At 42.8% G+C, this 17,245-nt stretch overlaps 1 protein-coding gene across 16 annotated transcripts in view; it reads left to right on the top strand.

The window, feature by feature from the left end:
• The window catches only part of cutc (cutC copper transporter homolog (E. coli)), a 40,458-nt gene that overhangs the window by 10,962 nt on the left and 12,251 nt on the right, over positions 1-17,245 (top strand). For 14 of the 16 annotated variants that reach the window (XR_011882666.1, XM_072238967.1, XM_072238962.1 and 11 more), the window contains 4 exons: positions 2,114-2,173; positions 3,852-4,061; positions 10,547-10,582; positions 14,153-14,286. Coding sequence is in view for 15 of the 16 variants with exons in the window: in XM_072238967.1 (XP_072095068.1) it covers positions 2,114-2,173; positions 3,852-4,061; positions 10,547-10,582; positions 14,153-14,286 (440 nt within the window). In the remaining variant the exon portion in view is untranslated. The other 2 variants (XM_072238975.1, XM_072238974.1) reach the window with 2 other exon arrangements.

Genomic DNA, 17,245 nt, shown 5'->3' with positions numbered 1-17,245 from the left:
ACTCTTATCAATTTTTATTGATGTATCATTAAAAGCATTCCATCTGGTTGCACAACTGCTTGGTTTTGCAACTGCTCGGCACATGACTGCAAGAAACTGCAGAGAGTTGTGGACACAGCTCAGCACATGACAGAAACTGACCTCCCCTCCATGGACTCTGTCTATATTTCAGTCTGCTTCAGTGCTTACCATGGACATTCTCTCTTCTCCAGCCACTCTCTCATCAGTCAGAAGGCACAAAAGCCTGAACACACATATCACAGGCTTCTACCCCACTTTTATCAGATTCTTGAACACACCTCTTGAATGACAAGATGGGTTATTGACCTTGCAACCAATCTCATGGTAATCTTACACTTTATCGTTTACCTCCATGGCACTTTTTTGATATCGTTTACACTTTATTTGTCATTGTTATTGCCATTCTAGCGCAAAGCCCTGTGTAATGATTTCATCTGCCAGCTGAGATTTTCACTGTATCTCAGTACATGTGACAATAATAAGCCAGTATCAAGCGCCAATGCCTCTGAAGTTCGAAGTAAATTTTATTATCAGAGTACATGTATGTCACCACATACAACCGGGAGATTCTTTTTTTCTGCAGACATATTCAGCAAGTCTGTAGAGTAGTAACTATAACAGGATCAATGAAAGATCAAGTAGAGCATAGAAGACAACAGACTGCAAATGCAAATATAAATAAATGGCAATAAATAATGAGAGCATGAAATAATAAGATAAAGAGTCCTTAAAGTGAGATAATTGGTTGTGGGAACATCTCAATAGATGAGTGTAGTTATCCCTTTTTGTTCAATTGTCTGATGGTTGAGGGGTAGTAACTGTTCTTCAACCTGGTGGTCTGAGTCCTGAAGCTCTTGTACCTTCTACCTGATGGCATCAGTGAGAAAAGGGCATGGTTTGGCTGGTGAGGATCTCTGATGATGAATGCTGCTTTCCTACAACAGCGTTTCATGTCCATGTGCTCAATGGTTGGGAGGATTTTACCCATGATGTAGTGGGCTGAATCCACTATTTTTTTGGAGGATTTTAAGATAAAGGTAAAGATTAAAGTTCAAAGTAAATGTTATTATCAAAGTACATGCATGTCACCATATACAACACTGTGATTGGAAATAACTTAGAAGATGTGTAGCTCGGGTGGTTGATGAGTTGTTTTCCAGTCTTGATAATTTACATGCAAATGTTTCATCACCATACGAGGAGACATCGTCACAGTGCTGTTGATTGTGGTGTGTCCTCTGAATGCTCGGCCTTTATATACTTTTCGATCAGCTCATTAGAAACTCATTTGTGATGTGGAGAGGAAATCTCATCACTGATTGGCCACGCAACGAATTTCTTTCCCACATCACAAATGAGTTTCCGAAATGATGTCCAATCGGCTGATCGAAAAGTATATAAAGGCCAAAGATTTGGAGGACACGGTACAATCAGCAGCGTACTGATGCTGTCTCCTTGCATGGTGACAAAACGTTTGCAAGTAAATTGCCAAGGTCGGAGAATAACTCAACCCAATACTGAGATTCATTTTCTTGCAGGCATACTCAACAGATCTATAGAATAATAACGAACAATATCAATGAAAGACTACCCAAAAGGGGCATTCAACCAGAGTGCAGAAGACAACAAACTGCAAATGCAAAAAAAAAGAATAATATAAATAAATAAGCAATAAATATGGGGAACATTATTAATTATAATGAGCTTTATTTTTCACATGTACATCAAAACATACAGTGCAATTCATTATTTCTGTCAAATCAAATCATCTAAGATTGTATTAGAATAGCCCAGAAGTGTCACCAACATAACATGCCCATTATTCATTAACCCTAATCATACATCTTTGAAATGTGGGATGAATTTGTGCCACCCTGCGGACACGGGGTGAATGTACAAACTCCTTACATCCAGTGGTGAGAATGGAACCTGCGTTACTGGTGCTGCAGTAACGTTACGCTAACTTAAACTATCGTGCCACCCTTTGTTCCCTATACTGTGATACAAAGGATGAACTTTTGTCCTTATAAAACTGACTGGAATGAACGCTGTCAGCTTGCCTTGCCGAGTTAACGTTTGTGGTTGTTTCCAGGGGCAAGTCGGATTGAACTGTGTTCCAGTTTGGTGGAAGGCGGCGTCACCCCTAGTATTGGTGAGAACCAACACTTTAGAGCTGGTTTTGGATCTCTGGCTTGGATTGGAGGCTTTTTGGGTCTGTCATTTCAAATCGATGATGCAGGGTAATTTAAAGTCACTGAGAAATTATGCAAATATTAGTCAAACCCTAAGGTGTATGATTTTTCAATACTGCATAAGGCGGCACACCAGTTCTGACCCATGAATGTAATTTTTAAATTCTGTGTTTCCTTTTCTTTAGTATGAGAGCGTCAGTGTTAGCAAAGATTGTTAAGACTGAGTCACTTGCTTCTATGCTGCAGACACAATGTAGTTCCCTTTTCTCTCTTGGCTGGTGCTTAGTGCTAGAGTGCACCTCTATAATTGCCACTCTTTCTCTGATAACTTGTACACATGTTATTGCATGTGAGATGGTGCAGAGGGAACTTTTCTCTCCTCTAACCTCATTGTCTCTGTCCTGGGAGTGTGTGATGGGACAGTGTAGAGGGAGCTTCTCTCTGTATCTAACCCATGCTGTCCCTGCCCTGGGAGTGTGTTATGAGATAATGTAGAGGGAGCTTCACTCTGTATCTAACCTGTGCTGCCCCTGACCTGGGAGTGTGTGATGGGACAGTGTAGAGGGAGATTCACTCTGTATCTAATCCGTGCTGTCCCTGTCCTGGGAATGTGTGAGGGGGCAGTGTAGAGAGAGCTTCACTCTGTATCTAACCTGTGATGGGCTAAAATGAAGAGAGCTTTACTCTGTATCTAAGCTCTAACCTACACTGTTAGACAGGAAAGTGTTGAGGAATCTTTACTGTAAATAAATTACAGAGATCTTACAGAAGTGTTAAAATGCATGTGAGGTCTTGATAGAGTGAATGAACACAGTCTTTCTCCAGACGCCAGGGAATCAGGAACTAGAGGGTACAGGTTTTGGCTGAGAGGGGAAAGATTCAATAGTGACCTCAGAGGCAATTTTTTCTCCCAGAGGGTGGCCTGTATATGGAATGCGTTGCCAGAGGAAGTTGCGTCAGGTGCAATCATGCATTCATAGATACTTTCGTACATGGATAGGAAATACTTAGTGGGATAAGGGACAAATGTTGGAAAATGGGATGAGCTTAGCAGGAAATAGAACACAGAACAGTAAAGCACACTACAACCCATTTGGTTCATGATATTCTGATACTTTAACCTACTCTAAGATCAATTTAACCCTTCCCTTGCACATAGCTTTTCATTTTTCTTTCATCCACGTGTCTATCTAAGAGTGTCTTAAATATCCCTAATGTATCTGCCTTTACCACTACCCTTGGCAGTACGTACCACACACCCACCACTCTGTGTAGAACATCTACCTCTGACTCTCCCCTATACTCTCCTCCAAACACAGTAAAGTAAAAATAGAAGTGTTAAGGGGCATAAACAGAGTTAGCCATCCTGGGAAAAAGGTGGCTCTCAACTCTATGTATACCACTTATCATCTTGCAAACCTCTATCAAGTCTCCTCTCATCTTCGTTCATTCCAAAGGGAAAAGCCCTGGCTCTTTCAACCTATCCTCAGTATGGAATCTTGGTCAGTATGGACCAGTTGGGCTGAAGGGCTTGTTTCCATGCTGTGTGACTGTGACAGGGTTTGGGAGTGGGAAGGGGAGAGAGCTTCGCTGTTCTGAGTCTTTTCATTTGTTTGCCGGCACTGATGGCTTGAGCAGGGTTGCTGCAGGTTGTTAAACAGTATGTGAAGATCCCAGTGTTCGCTATGGTCCGCCCGCGAGGAGGGGACTTCCTCTACACTGACAGTGAGATCGAAGTCATGAAGGCCGACATCAAGATGGCCAAAGCCAGTGGTGCAAATGGCATTGTGTTTGGGGTATTGACGGAAGATGGAAGGGTTAACTGTGAAGTGTGCTTGGATTTAATCGGTAAGAAACTTAAACTTATCTTGGGTAACCTAATTCTGACCTTCAGAATCAGAATCAAGTTTTTTATCATTGACATTGTTATGAAATTTGTTGTTTTGCAGCAGCAGTACAGTTTATTACATAAAATATGTTATAAATTACAGTAAAAATACAGTTTGTACAAATAAATAGTGTAAGAGAGCAAAAATAGGTAGTGTTCATGGGTTCATTGTTGGTTTAGGAATCTGGTGGCGAAGGGAAAGAAGCTTTTACTACAAGTGTGTATCTTAATCAGCTAGGCAACAGAATGATTGATTGATTGTCTGTTGTATCCAATGATGACAGAGTTGTGCTTAGGACCTTAAGACATAGGAGCTGAATTAGACAATTCAGCCTATCGAGTCTACTCTGCCGTTTGATCATGGCTGATCCATTTCCCTCTCAACCTGATTCCCCTGCCTTCTCCATGTAATCTTTCACACTCTGACCAATCGAGGACTTTAAATACACCCAATGACTTGGCCTTTCATAGCAGCCTGTGCCAATATATTCCACTGCTTCACCACCCTCTGGCTAAAGAAATTCCTCTCATCTCTGATCTAAATGGACATCCTTCTATTCTGTGTCTTTGCATTCTGGGTCTAGACTCCCCCACCATAGGAGACATCTTCTACTCATCCACTCTTTCTAGGCCGTTCAGCATTCACCTGGATTCGATGAAATCCCACCTCATTCTTTTAAATTCCAGTGAGTATAGGCACAGAGCAATCAAATGCTCCTCATATCATAAGCCTTTCATTCCCAGAATCATTGTCGTGAACCTCATTTGAACTTTTTTCAATGTCAACACATCCTTTCTTAAATAAGGCGCCCCCAGAATTGCTCACAATACTCCGTGAGGCCTCACAGTGCCTTATAAAGCCTCAGCATTACATTGTTGCTTTTAAATTCTAGTCCTCTTGAAATGAATGCTAACATTGCATTTGCCTTCCAAACCACTGAGTCAACCTGCAAATTCACCTTTAGGACTCCCAAGTCCACTTGCACCTTGGATTTTTGAATTTTCTCCCCATTTAGAAAATAGTCTGTACTTTTATTCTTTCTACCAAAGTGCATCACCATACACTTCCTGACACTATATTCCATCTGCCACTTCTTTGCCCATTTTCCTAATCTGTCAAAGTCCTTTTGCAGACACCCTGCATCCACAACACTACCTGCCCCTCCACCTATCTTTGTTTCATCCACAAACTTGACCCCAAGGTCAGCAATTCCAAAGCATTAACATACAACATAAAAAGAAGTGGTCCCAACACTAACCCCTGCAGAACACAACTAGTCACTGGCAGCCAATCAGAAAAGGATCACTGTGTATTCCCACTCTTTGCTTCTTGCCAATCAGGCTATGTTCTTTCCATGGTAGTATCTTACCTTGGGCTGTTATCTTGTCAAGCAGCCTCATATGCAGTACCATGTCAAAGGCCTTAGGCAAGTCTAAGTAAACATCACTGACTCTCCTTTGTCTATCCTGCTTGTTATTTCCTCAACGACTTCCTACAGATTTGTCAGGCTAGATTTTCCCTTAGGGAAACCATGCTGACTTTGGCCTATTTTATCATGTGCCTCCAAGTACCCCAAAGCTACATCCTTAATAATCAACTCCAACATCTTCCAACCACTGGGGTCAGGCTAACTGGCCTATAATTTCCTTTTTTCTGCCTCCCTCCCTTCTTCAAGAGTGGAGGGACATTTGCAATTTTCTAGTCCTCCGGAACCATGCCAGAATCTATTTATTCTTGAAAGATCATTACTAATGCCTCCATAATCTCTTCAGCTACCTCCCTCAGAACCCTTGTACTCCATCCTGTCCAGATGACTTATCTACCTTCAGACTTCTCAGTTTCCCAAGAACCTCTCCCTGAAATGGCAACTTCACACACTTCTGCCACCTGACATTCTTGAACTTCACCGTACTACTAGTGTCTTCCTTGGTGAAAACTGACACAAAATACTTCATCTGCCATTTCCTCGCCGCACCCCCCCCCCCCCCGTTACTAGATAGATAGATAGATATTTTGTTGGTCCCAAAGAAAATTATAGTGTATGGTAGCATTACAAGTGCGTAGATATATAAATATTAGAAGAGAAGTAGAAATAATAAAAAATAAGTTACCACAAACATCCTAACAGAAGGGGGTCATCACTTCCCTGGCTATAGGTTGACTCATTATAGAGTCTAGTGGCCGAGGGTAAAAATGACCTCGTATAGCGCTCTTTGGAGCAGCGGAGTTGTCCTAGTCTGTTACTGAAAGTGCTGAGGGTGAGAAACATCGTCCAGAATTGCTAGGATTTTCTGTAGGGTTCACCACAGCCTCCACCGTGTCCAGTTTGACTCCTATAACAGAGCCAGCCTTTTATTGAGTTTATTGAGCCTGTTGGCATCACCCGTGTTGATGCCATTGCCCCAGCACACCACCGCATAGAAGATTATACTGACGACAACAGACTGGTAGAACATGTGAAGGAGAGGCCTGCATACACTAAAGGACCTCAGTCTCCTTAGGAAGTAGAGGCAACTCTGGCTCTTCTTGTACGCAGCCTGTGTTGGTGCTCCACTCAAGTCTGTCATCCAGGTGCACCCCCAGGTACCTGTAGGTCCTCACCACATCTTCGTCCTCACCATCAATAGTAACAGGGAGCAGTGCAGGCTTAGTCTTCCTAAAGTCCATCACCATCTCCTTTGTCTTACTGATGTTGAGCTGCAGGTGATTCAGTTTGCACCATTTAACAAAGTCCTCCACTATGGCTCTGTATTCATCCTCCCGTCCTTTTATACACCCAACTATTGCTGAGTCATCAGAGAATTTCTGCAGATGACATGACTCAATGTTGTATCTAAAGTTCGGGGTTCACAGGGTAAACAGGAAAAGAGCCAATACAGTCCCCTGTGGGGCCCCAGTGCTGTTTATAGCCATGTCTGACACACAGCTCTGAAGCCACACAGACTGTGGTCTGCCAGTCAGGTAGTCCATTATCCAGTTACAATGGAAGTGCCAACCTGTATTGAACAGAGCTTTTCTCCCAGCAACGAGGTATTGAAGGCACTTGAGAAATTTAAAAACATGATCCCCAGAGCTGTCCTGCTTATCCAAATGGGAGTAGGCTCTGTTCAGCAGGTAGATGAGAGCATCATCAACTCCAGTGTGCTCCTGGTAGGCAAATGGCAGGGGGTTGGGGGCTGATCTGACCAGGGTTGGGGGCTGATCTGACCAGGGGTCGGAGGTAAGCCTGGACCAGCCTCTCTGGGGTCTTCATGATGTGTGAAGCCCTTTCCAGCTTTATTTTCCAGTAGTTCAATATCTATTCTCGCCTCTCTTTCACTTCTGTAGTTCTTTAAAGGTTTCTCAATCCTCTAACTTTCCATTAATTTTTGCTCTATTATATGCCTTCTGTTTTACTTTTATGTTGGCTTTGACTTCCTGCTCCGTGAGGCTTACTCGCCTCCGCGCTGAACTTCAAGTTGTTACTCCACAATGTTTACTCATCTCTGTATCAAACTGAGGCTGTGGCCTGCAACTATCTCAGTGTGAACTCACTTTTGTGAACTTCAGTTCTGAATGCTATTTGCTTAACTTCAATGTTTGCACGTCTTTTTTTCTCTGCACATTGGGTGTTTGACAGTCTTCTTTTGTTTTAATGGGTTCTATTGGGTTTCTTTGTTTTGTAGCTGCCTGTAAGAAGACAAACCTCAAGATTGTATTAAGTATACATACTTGGATAATAAATGTACTTTGACTTCCCTTGTTAGCCACAGTTGTGTCATCCTGCCTCTTCTTTGGGATGTACTTTCCCAATTGCTCCCAGAGTCTCCAGCCATTGCAGACCTGCCATTAATCCTGCCAGTACCCCCTTCCAATCAACTTTGTCCAGCTCCTCTTTCATGCCTTTGTAATTCCCTTTACTCCTCTGTAATACCGATACATCTGACTTCAGCTTCTCCCTCTCAAATTGAAGCATGAATTCTATCACATTATGATCACTGACGCCAAGGGTTCCTTTAACTTAAGCTCCCCAGTCAATTCCGGTTCATTACAAAACATCATTCCGGAATAGCAGATCTCCTTGTGGGCTCAACCACAAGTTGCTCTAAAAAGCCATCTAGTTGGCATTCTGCACAGTCTCTGTCTGTCTCTGTCTCTGTTTTTCTCTCTCTCTCTCTCTCTCTCACTCACTCACACCAACACCAACACCAACCTTTTTGCATCACTTTTCTATCTCCCATTGTAATTTGTATCTTACATCCTGGCTACTGTTTGGAGGCCTGTGTATAACTCCCATGAGGGTCTTTTTACCCTTTGCATTTTCTCAACTCTACTTACAAGGATTCTACATCTTCTGATCCTATGTCACCTCTTTCAAAGGAATTGATTTAATTTTTTACCAACGAAGCCATGCCTCTTCCTCTGCCTACCTGCCTGTCCTTTCGATACAATGCGTATCCTTGAATGTTAAGCTCCCATGATTTAGTGATGCCCACAATGTCATTTTTGCCAAACTAACTGCTGTAAAAGATCATCTACCTGATTCCGTATTCTGGATTCATTCAAATATGACACCTTCAGTCCTGTATTCATCGATTTTGTCCCAATTTTACATTGCAACTCATCCCACTGACTGCAATTTTGTCTTACCATCTGCCTGTCCTTCTTGACAGTCTCACTACACACTGCCTCTGCTTGTAAAACACCAGCCCTATCAATCCGGTTCCCACTCCCCTGCCAAATTAGTTTAAACCCTCCCGAAAAGCTCTACCAAATCTGCCTGCAAGGATATTGGACCCCATTAGGTTCAGGTGTAACCCGTCCCCTTTGTACAGGTCGTACTTCCTCAGAAGAGATCCCACTGATCCAGAAATCTGAAGCCCTGCCTCCTGCACCAGTTCCTCAGCCATACATTCATCTGCCAAGTCTTTCTATTCTTACCCTCACTGGTGCGTGGCACAAGCAACAATCTAGAGATTACTACACTGGAGGTTCTACTTTTCAGCTTTCTACCTAGCTCCCTAAATTCTCCCTTCGGGATCTCCTTACTTTTTCTACCTATGTCATTGGTACTAGAGTGTTCTTTGCTGTGAACTGAACAAAGTAACCTGAGCAGGAGGGTTTTTAAAGTGGAAAAGCTGTTGTGCTGGGGCAGTTCCATGTTCTCAACCTCAAATCTGCAGCATATTAACCCTTGACTGCTCTTTCCCAGGATATTCCTGTACAAAATATCCCACTATGCCAGTGTGCTGAAGAATAGTTAGCACATCCATCACCAGTATTACACACACTCAATGTTTCAGGAACAGCTTCTTTCCCTCCACCATCAGATTTTCGAGTCCATTGCTGTCTGTGGGACATTATTGTGTGCTTTTTGCTGTATGTCCTTCAGTTACCATATGAAGGATATAGGAAAAAACCTGTGAAAGGATGTACTAGCTTTGGAGAGGGTTCAGAGGAGGCCCATGAGAATAATCCTGAGAATGAAGGGGTTAATGTATGAGGAGCATTTGATATCTCTGGGCCTGTACTCGCTGGAGTTTAGAAAAATGAGGGCGATCCCAGTGAAAGTTATCGAATATTGAAAGGCCTAGATAGAGTGGACGTGGAGGAGATGTTTCCTGTAGTAGGGGAGTCTAGGACCAGAGAGCACAGCCTCAGAACAGAAGGCTGTTCCTTTGGAATAGAGATGAGGAGAAATTTCTTTAGTCAGAGGGTTTGGGGATTTTGATGCTATTGTTGCTGTTCTTTTCTGCAAGGAGTAGGCTGGGGATTTGATGTTATCCTCGCTGTTTTTTTGTGAGGGAGGGGGCTGGGAGTTGGAGTTCTTGGGGGTGTGGATGACCTGTTTTTTTTTTTGTGCAGGGTGGTAAGGGGTTTTGGAGTTTGTGAGTTTTATTTCTTTTTTTCCTGCTGGAGGGAGTGATGGATTTTCTTTTTTAAAAAAACTCCCATTGTTTTTTCTGTATTTCATGGCTATCTGGAGAAGGTGAATATCAGAGTTTAATTGTACACGCATACTTCGACAATAAAATGAACCTTTAAACCTATGGAATTCATTGTCATAGAAGCTGTGGAGGTAAAGTCATTAGGTATATTTAAGGTAGAGATGGATAGGGTCTTGATTAGTAAAGGCATCAATGATTACAGGGAGAGAGCAGGAGAATAGGCTGAGAGGGATAATAAATCAGCCATAATCGAAAGGTGGAGCCGACTCGAAGGGCTGAATGGCCTAATTTTGCTCCTGCATATTATGGTCTATGGTCACTGCTGTCCAATAGTAATTCAGTGGGATATGCAGAGGATGTGAATGGTGCCATAATAAAGCAATTGTTACATTTGCAAAATATAAGAAATAATATGATGATGGGTGAATGTGTTGCTCTTTTGTGTGACAAGCATTTATCTTCTCTTTAAGTAGGGAGTTGAGCTCAGAATGTTTAATTCTTTCTTCGTCTGTTGCAGCTGAATCACGACCCTTGCCTGTGACTTTTCATAGAGGTGAGTATGTCTGAAAAAAGGAGGAATACCTGCAACATTACCCAGTCCTGAGTTAAATCATTTGCCACTGGTACCTTATTGTTATCTTCCTTGCCTTTGGGAGTAACTACAGCAGCTGGCTCACTGAAATTCACCCTTATGGAATTCACAAAAAAATCTGTGATATGGAATTAAAATCTCACCCTTAAAGATCAGATCTTTAAAAGATTAAAGATTAGCTTCTCTGTTAGATGTACCGTATATTGAAACATCAGAACGTACAGTGAAATTCATTGCTTGCATCAAATCAACCAATGAGGATGTGCTGGAGGCAGCCGGCAAGTGTTGCTACACTTCAGGCAGCAAAATAGCATGCCACAGTTCACTAACCCTAACCTGTACGTCTTTGGGATGTAGGAGAAAACTGGACCATCCAGATCAAACCCATGTGGTCAGAGGGAGGGTGTATAAAATCCTTCTCCTTGCAGACGGCGGTGGCAATTAATCCCTGATTGGTGATCACTGGTACTGTAATCACGTTATGCTAACTGCTACCTTGTCTGTGTGCAAAATAAATAAATGCACAAATAAACAGGAATGGACAGATGCATACTGGGAACTGAACTAGTTTACCAAGGACAGTGTTTGCAGGCTGCTGGTTTGCAGCAGGAGGGTATTTAAGGGACTTGTTTAGGAAGCTGACAAAGCGATCTCTTTTGTTGATACTTGTACAACAATACTTTATCAAACACTGTAGAACCTATTTCTAGTTAATTAAAACAACAGGCTTTTTTCAACATCCCACACAAAATGGTGGAGGAGCTCAAAAGGTCAGAAAACACCACTGGAGGGTGAATAAACATTTGATCTTTCGGGACAAGACCCTTCACCATTTATCTTCCTAATCTCCTGTGGTACCTGCCATTCAGATTCCAGTGGCTCATGGGCAAGGTCATCTTGTCATCATCAACATTTCCCATGTAGAAAATACTTTGTTGTTTTTTCTAATTTTAAGCACTAGTCAGACTTGTTTAAAGAAATCTCTGCCCAGTTATCATCAGCATATAATCTGCAGCACCATGGGTCCCAACACACTAGATTACTGCTAAATTACGATAAGGAATGCCTACCATTCCAAGCCCAGACCGCATTTCAGGAATTCTGATTACTTGGCTGTCCTCCTCCTACCTGCATACAAACAGAGTCTAAAGATCAAGGCTCCAGAGATAAGGACAACAAAAATGTAGTTGCAGGAGGCAGAGGAGCAGCTACAGGATTTCTTTGAGCCGATAGACCAGGCCGTGTTCAAGGGCTCATCAAAGGGTCTGAATGAATACGCCATGATTGTCACAGACTTTATAAAAACACTGGCAGATGAGTGTGTCCTCACAAAATCATTGAGAGTCTTCCCCTGCCGGAAGCCCTGGATGAACCATGAGATCTACAGTCTGCTGAGGGCCAGATCAATGGGATTCGTGTCCGGTGACCAAGTAATGTACAAGTACAGGTACGATTCTTTGGAAAGCCATCTCACAGGCAAAGTGGCCATTCCAGATCAAAATTGAATCTCTGAAGAATGCTCGACAGCTGTGACAGGGCTTGAATGCTATCGCCTCTTACAAAGTGAAACCAAGTGACATAGGTGACAATAAGGCTTCACTCCCAGATGAGCTCATTGCCATCTATGCACGTTTTGACTGTCAAATCATGGTGGAACCTTCACAAATTCTCTCAGTCCCTGATGGCCCTGTGATTTCTGACTCTGAGGTGGATATGAGGACATCCTTCGGGAGTGTGAACCTACAGAAAGCATCTGGCTCAGATGTGGTACCTGACCAAGTATTAAAGACCTGCGCTGATCAACTGGCTGGAGTGTTCACTGATATCCTTAACCATTTGCTTTGGCAGTTTGAAATACCCCCCATTTCAAACAGGCTTCAATTATATTGGTGCCTAAGGGGAATGTGGTAACCTGCCTCAACGACTATTGTCCAGTAGCACTTACATCTCCTACTTGAGAAGTGATTTGGATCTGCTTCAGTTTGTCTACTGGCACAACAAGTCCCCAGGAGATGCCATTTCATTGGCTCTTCACTCAACCCTGGAACATCTGGACAGTGAAGATGCATATATCAGGATGTTCTTTATTAACTACATCTTGGCCATTCAATACCATCATCTCCTCAAATTAATCAGTAAGCTTCAGTAGCTTGGCCACAATACCTCCTTTTGTAATTGGATCCTCGATTTTCTTACTTGCAGAGCCCAGTCAGTTCCAATTGTCAACAACATCTTCTTCACAATCTCCATCAGCAAAGGTGTATCACAAGGATGTGTTCTTAGCCTCCACTTGCTTTACACTTATGACTATGAGTCTAAGCACAGCTCCAATGCCATATTTAAGTTTGCTGATAGCACCACTGTCATTGACTGAATCAGAGGTGGTGTCTAATCAGTATATAGCAGGGAGCTTGAAAATCTGGCTGAGTGCCACAACAAAAGCCTCTCACTCAATGTCAGCAAGACCAAAGAGCCGATTCTTGGCTTCAGGAAGATGAAACTGGAGGTCTATGAACCGGTTGTCATTGGAAGATCAGAGGTGGACAGAGTCAGCAACTTTAAATTTCTTGGTGTTATCATTTCAGAGGATCTGTGCCCAGCACATAAATGTAATTATGAAGAAAGCACATCAGCACCTCTATTTCCTTAGGAGTTTGTAGAGATTTGGAATTCCATCTAAAACATTGACAAACTTCTATAGATGTGCATTGGAGAGTATATTGACTGGTTGCATCACAGCCTGGTATGGAGACACCAAAGCCCTAGAACATTCTAGATCCGTGTCATTAGCAGTCTTGTAAGAATGACAACCTTGCTTCCCTCAGCCAAACTGTTGTTGGGATTCAGAATATATATTATCACTGATCTATATTGTGAAATCTATTATTTTGTGGCAGCGGTACCGTCGAAAACAAAAAAAAAAATTGCCGTGCTAAAAATAGATGAATAGTGAGGTAGTGTTCATGAGTTTATGGACCATTCAGAAATCTGACAGCGGAAGTGAAGAAGTAGTTTCTGAACTGTTGAGTGTGGGTCTTCAGGCTCCTTCCTGATAGTAATAATGTGAAGAGGACGTGTACTGGTGAGGACATGCCCATCGTGAGGGTCCTTGCAGGCTGCCCAGCACAATCAAAATTCAAAGTTTATTTGGCAGACAGTGTTGCATTTCGATGTATGTGTTCATGTTCAAGTTTAATTATCATTCAGCCATACATTTATACAGCTGAACAAAACAGCATTCCTCCAGTAGAAGGCACACACAGCATGTTCAAGATAACAAGCAAACATACAATCTAGAAAAAAACTCTTGACAAGTAAAAAGACCTTTGTCTTTAATGATGAATGCTGATTACTTGAGGCACCACCTTTTGAAGATGTCCTAGATGTTGGGGAGGCTAGTGCCTGTGGTGGAGCTCAGACTGTAGATTTCAAATCAGTGGAAGAAGACCTCATGTGCCACATTTTCTTGTATTCTCCCAATCTGTGACTGATTTACGTCATTGACACCCATTCTTGTCTGTATTCCCTCAGCTTTTGATATGGTGCATGACCCCTCCACGGCACTGGAATGTCTCATCTCATTGGGCTTTGACCGTGTCCTCACCAGCGGATGTGACAGCACTGCCCTTGAGGGGTTGCCGACTCTCAGGCACCTGGTAGAACAGGTGAGTCCAAGATTTGTTATCTACATTCGTTGAAGTGATGACTTTTATACTAGAGCCATTAGCACAGAGAAATACCTGTAGCAAGTGGCTTCTCTCCTGTAGAACAGAGGTACAGGCAGAAAACTGTTGCGTCACAGATCTCTGGCTCTAAGTGTCGATGTAATGAAGTGTTCACCTCATAATCAGATGGACGTGGAAGCTTTAGAGAGGGTGCAGAAGAGACTTACTAGGATGCTGCTTGGATAAGAGAGTGTGTCTTGTGTGGATAGATTGAGTGAGCTAAGGATTTTCTGTTTGGAGTGAAGGAGGATGAGAGGTGATTTGATAGAGGTGTACACCAGATAGAGTGGATAGCCAAAGGCCTTTTCCCAGGGCACAAATGGCTAACGTGAGTTGGCATAATTTTAAGGTGATTGGTGTAAAGTATGGGGGGGGGGGGAGATGTCAGAGTTAAGCTTTTTTACACAGAGAGTGGTTGGTACGTAGAACACCAAGTCAGAGGTGGTGGTAGAGGCAGATAGATTAGAGACATTTAAGAAACTCTTAGATAGGCATGTGGGTGATCGAAAAATGGAGGAGCTATGTGTTAGATTGATCTTAGAGTAGGTTAAAAGGTTGGCATGATATTGTGGTCTGAAGGGCCTGTACTGTGCTGTAGTTCTGTGTGGTCAACAGAAAATGTTGGAAGCACTCAGAAGGTCAGGCATCATCTGTGGAAAGAGAAACATAGTTGACGTTTTAGGTCAAAGATGTGTTGTCAAACAAAGGTAGTTTTAAGTTGGTCAGAAGGTGTGGGAGAGATGGACAGGGCAAAAGAGAATTTCTCTTTAGCAGGGTGAGGCCAGGAAAGACTTTGGGGATAGGTTGTGGAGATCATTACTGTTGATGGGTCATTGATGGTAGTCAACACAAGATGAACAAAAGCTATGAAAAACAGGACAGGCAGCACCTATGAGAAGAGAAATAGAGTCAAAGGTTCAGCGTCAAATCTGCGGAAGAGAGAAAACATCAATTTCTCCCACAGTTGATGTTCCCCTCCCCTTCCATTCTCTATTCTGGCCTCTTACCTCTCCTCCTTACCTGCCTGTCACATCCCCCTGGTGCCCCTCCTTCTTCCCTTTCTCCCATGGTCCACTCTCCTCTCCTGTCAGATTCCTTCTTCTACAGCCCTTGACTTTCCCCACCCACTTGAGTTCACCTATCACCTTCTAGCTAATCCTCCTTCCCCTCACCCACCTTTTTATTCTGGCATCTTCCTCCTTCCTTTTCAGTCCTGAAGAAGGGGCTTGGCCCGAAACGTCGACCGTTTATTCATTTCCATAGATGCTGCCTAACCTGCTGAGTTCCTCCAGCATTTTGTGTGTGTTGCTTTGGGTTTCCAGCATCTTCAGAATCTCTTGTGTTTAAGAGAGAAAACTAGGTAGTTTTAACTTGGACAGTGGGGTGGGGGAGAGTCAGACAGGACAAAGAGAATCTCTCTGAAACGGTGGGAGATTTGGGGGTATGGTGGAGATTAAACTGCTGATGGGCCAGTGGTGGCATTTAGACAGAAGATGAACAAAAGAGAGGAATTTGGAGAATGAGAATACAAGTAAAGGAAGGTAACCACTGCAGAATGTAGGGCAGCTCTGATAGTCCTAATGGTGACTTTTCAGCAGACATAATGAGTAAGTACAGAGAAAATAAGTTACCTGAAGGTGAATTGTCAAAGGTAAATATGATCTGTCTAATTCGGGCAGTTCATTGAGGTAAATAAATGTTCAGGGGATGTGAATTGGAAAGGTATTTGATAAATTATCATTCTGGTGCTTATTTTTGGAACGTATGAGAAAGAGGGGCAACCTTACACACGTTTAACATTACATGAGGCGTAGATTAGGTGGACAGTAGCTGTCTTTTCCTCATGGAAACTAGGGGCGTAGATTTAAGGTGAGAGAGGAAAGATTTAGAAGGGAACTAAGAGGCATTTTGTTCACACAGAGGATGGCGTGTGTATGGAATGAGTTGCCAGAGGAAGTGTTTGAGGCAGGTACAATAGCGTTACTAAAGGAGCACTTGGATAGGTACATGGAAGGGTGAGATTTGGGCCAAATGTAGAAAATTAGGATTAGCTGTATGGGCACCATAGTCAACACGGGCTAGACAGGCTGAAGGGCCTGTATCTGTGTGGTATTGCTCTGTCACTCTACAGTAGTTATTCAGAAGGTCATGATGTTATCTACTAACTATATTTACAAATGGCTGAGAATAAGTGTTTTCTGATGAGGTCATGAGATGGAGAATCAAGAGAAAGAATTGAAAACAAAGGTGAGAATAAAGGTTGAGTCAATGGGGAGTTGTTGCAGTTTGGATATGGGCTGCAGTTTTCCATCACTTTAAAAGGATGGGAGATTTTGTTTAGTGATCCAGCCTCGTCCTCAAGGCTGGCGTTGTTTTCTGCCTCAGCCTCAAATCCCTAAGGTCATGGGACAAAGGCTATTCGAGCCTTTGAGTATTCCACCATTCGATCCTGGCTGAGTTCTTTCTCAACACCACTCTCCTGCCTTCTTCCCATGACCTTTGGCGCCCTTACTAATCAAGACCTATCAACCTCAACTTTAAATATATTCAATGATTTGGCCTCCACACCCATCTGTGTCAACGAATTCCTCAAATTTACCACTCTCTGGTCCTGGACTCTCCCTACAATGGAAGCATCCTCTGCAGGTCCACTCTATCTAGGCCTTTCAATATTCAAAGGTTTCAATGAGATACCCCCACCCCTTTCATTCTTCTAAACTCCAGTGAGTACAGGCCCAGAGCCATCAAACATTAACCCTTTTATTCTTGTGATCATTCTTGTAGATCTCTTCTGGACCCTCTTCAATGCTAGCACATCCTTTGTTAGATATCAGACCCTTTGGCCCTGGAAATTGACTCCAGAGCTGCATGTCTCTGTATTAACATATTTCTGCTTCTC

The sequence above is a fragment of the Mobula birostris genome, chromosome 21, assembly GCF_030028105.1.
Source record: "Mobula birostris isolate sMobBir1 chromosome 21, sMobBir1.hap1, whole genome shotgun sequence".
Taxonomy (NCBI): domain Eukaryota; kingdom Metazoa; phylum Chordata; class Chondrichthyes; order Myliobatiformes; family Myliobatidae; genus Mobula; species Mobula birostris.
This window is presented reverse-complemented; position numbering and strand designations above follow the sequence as displayed.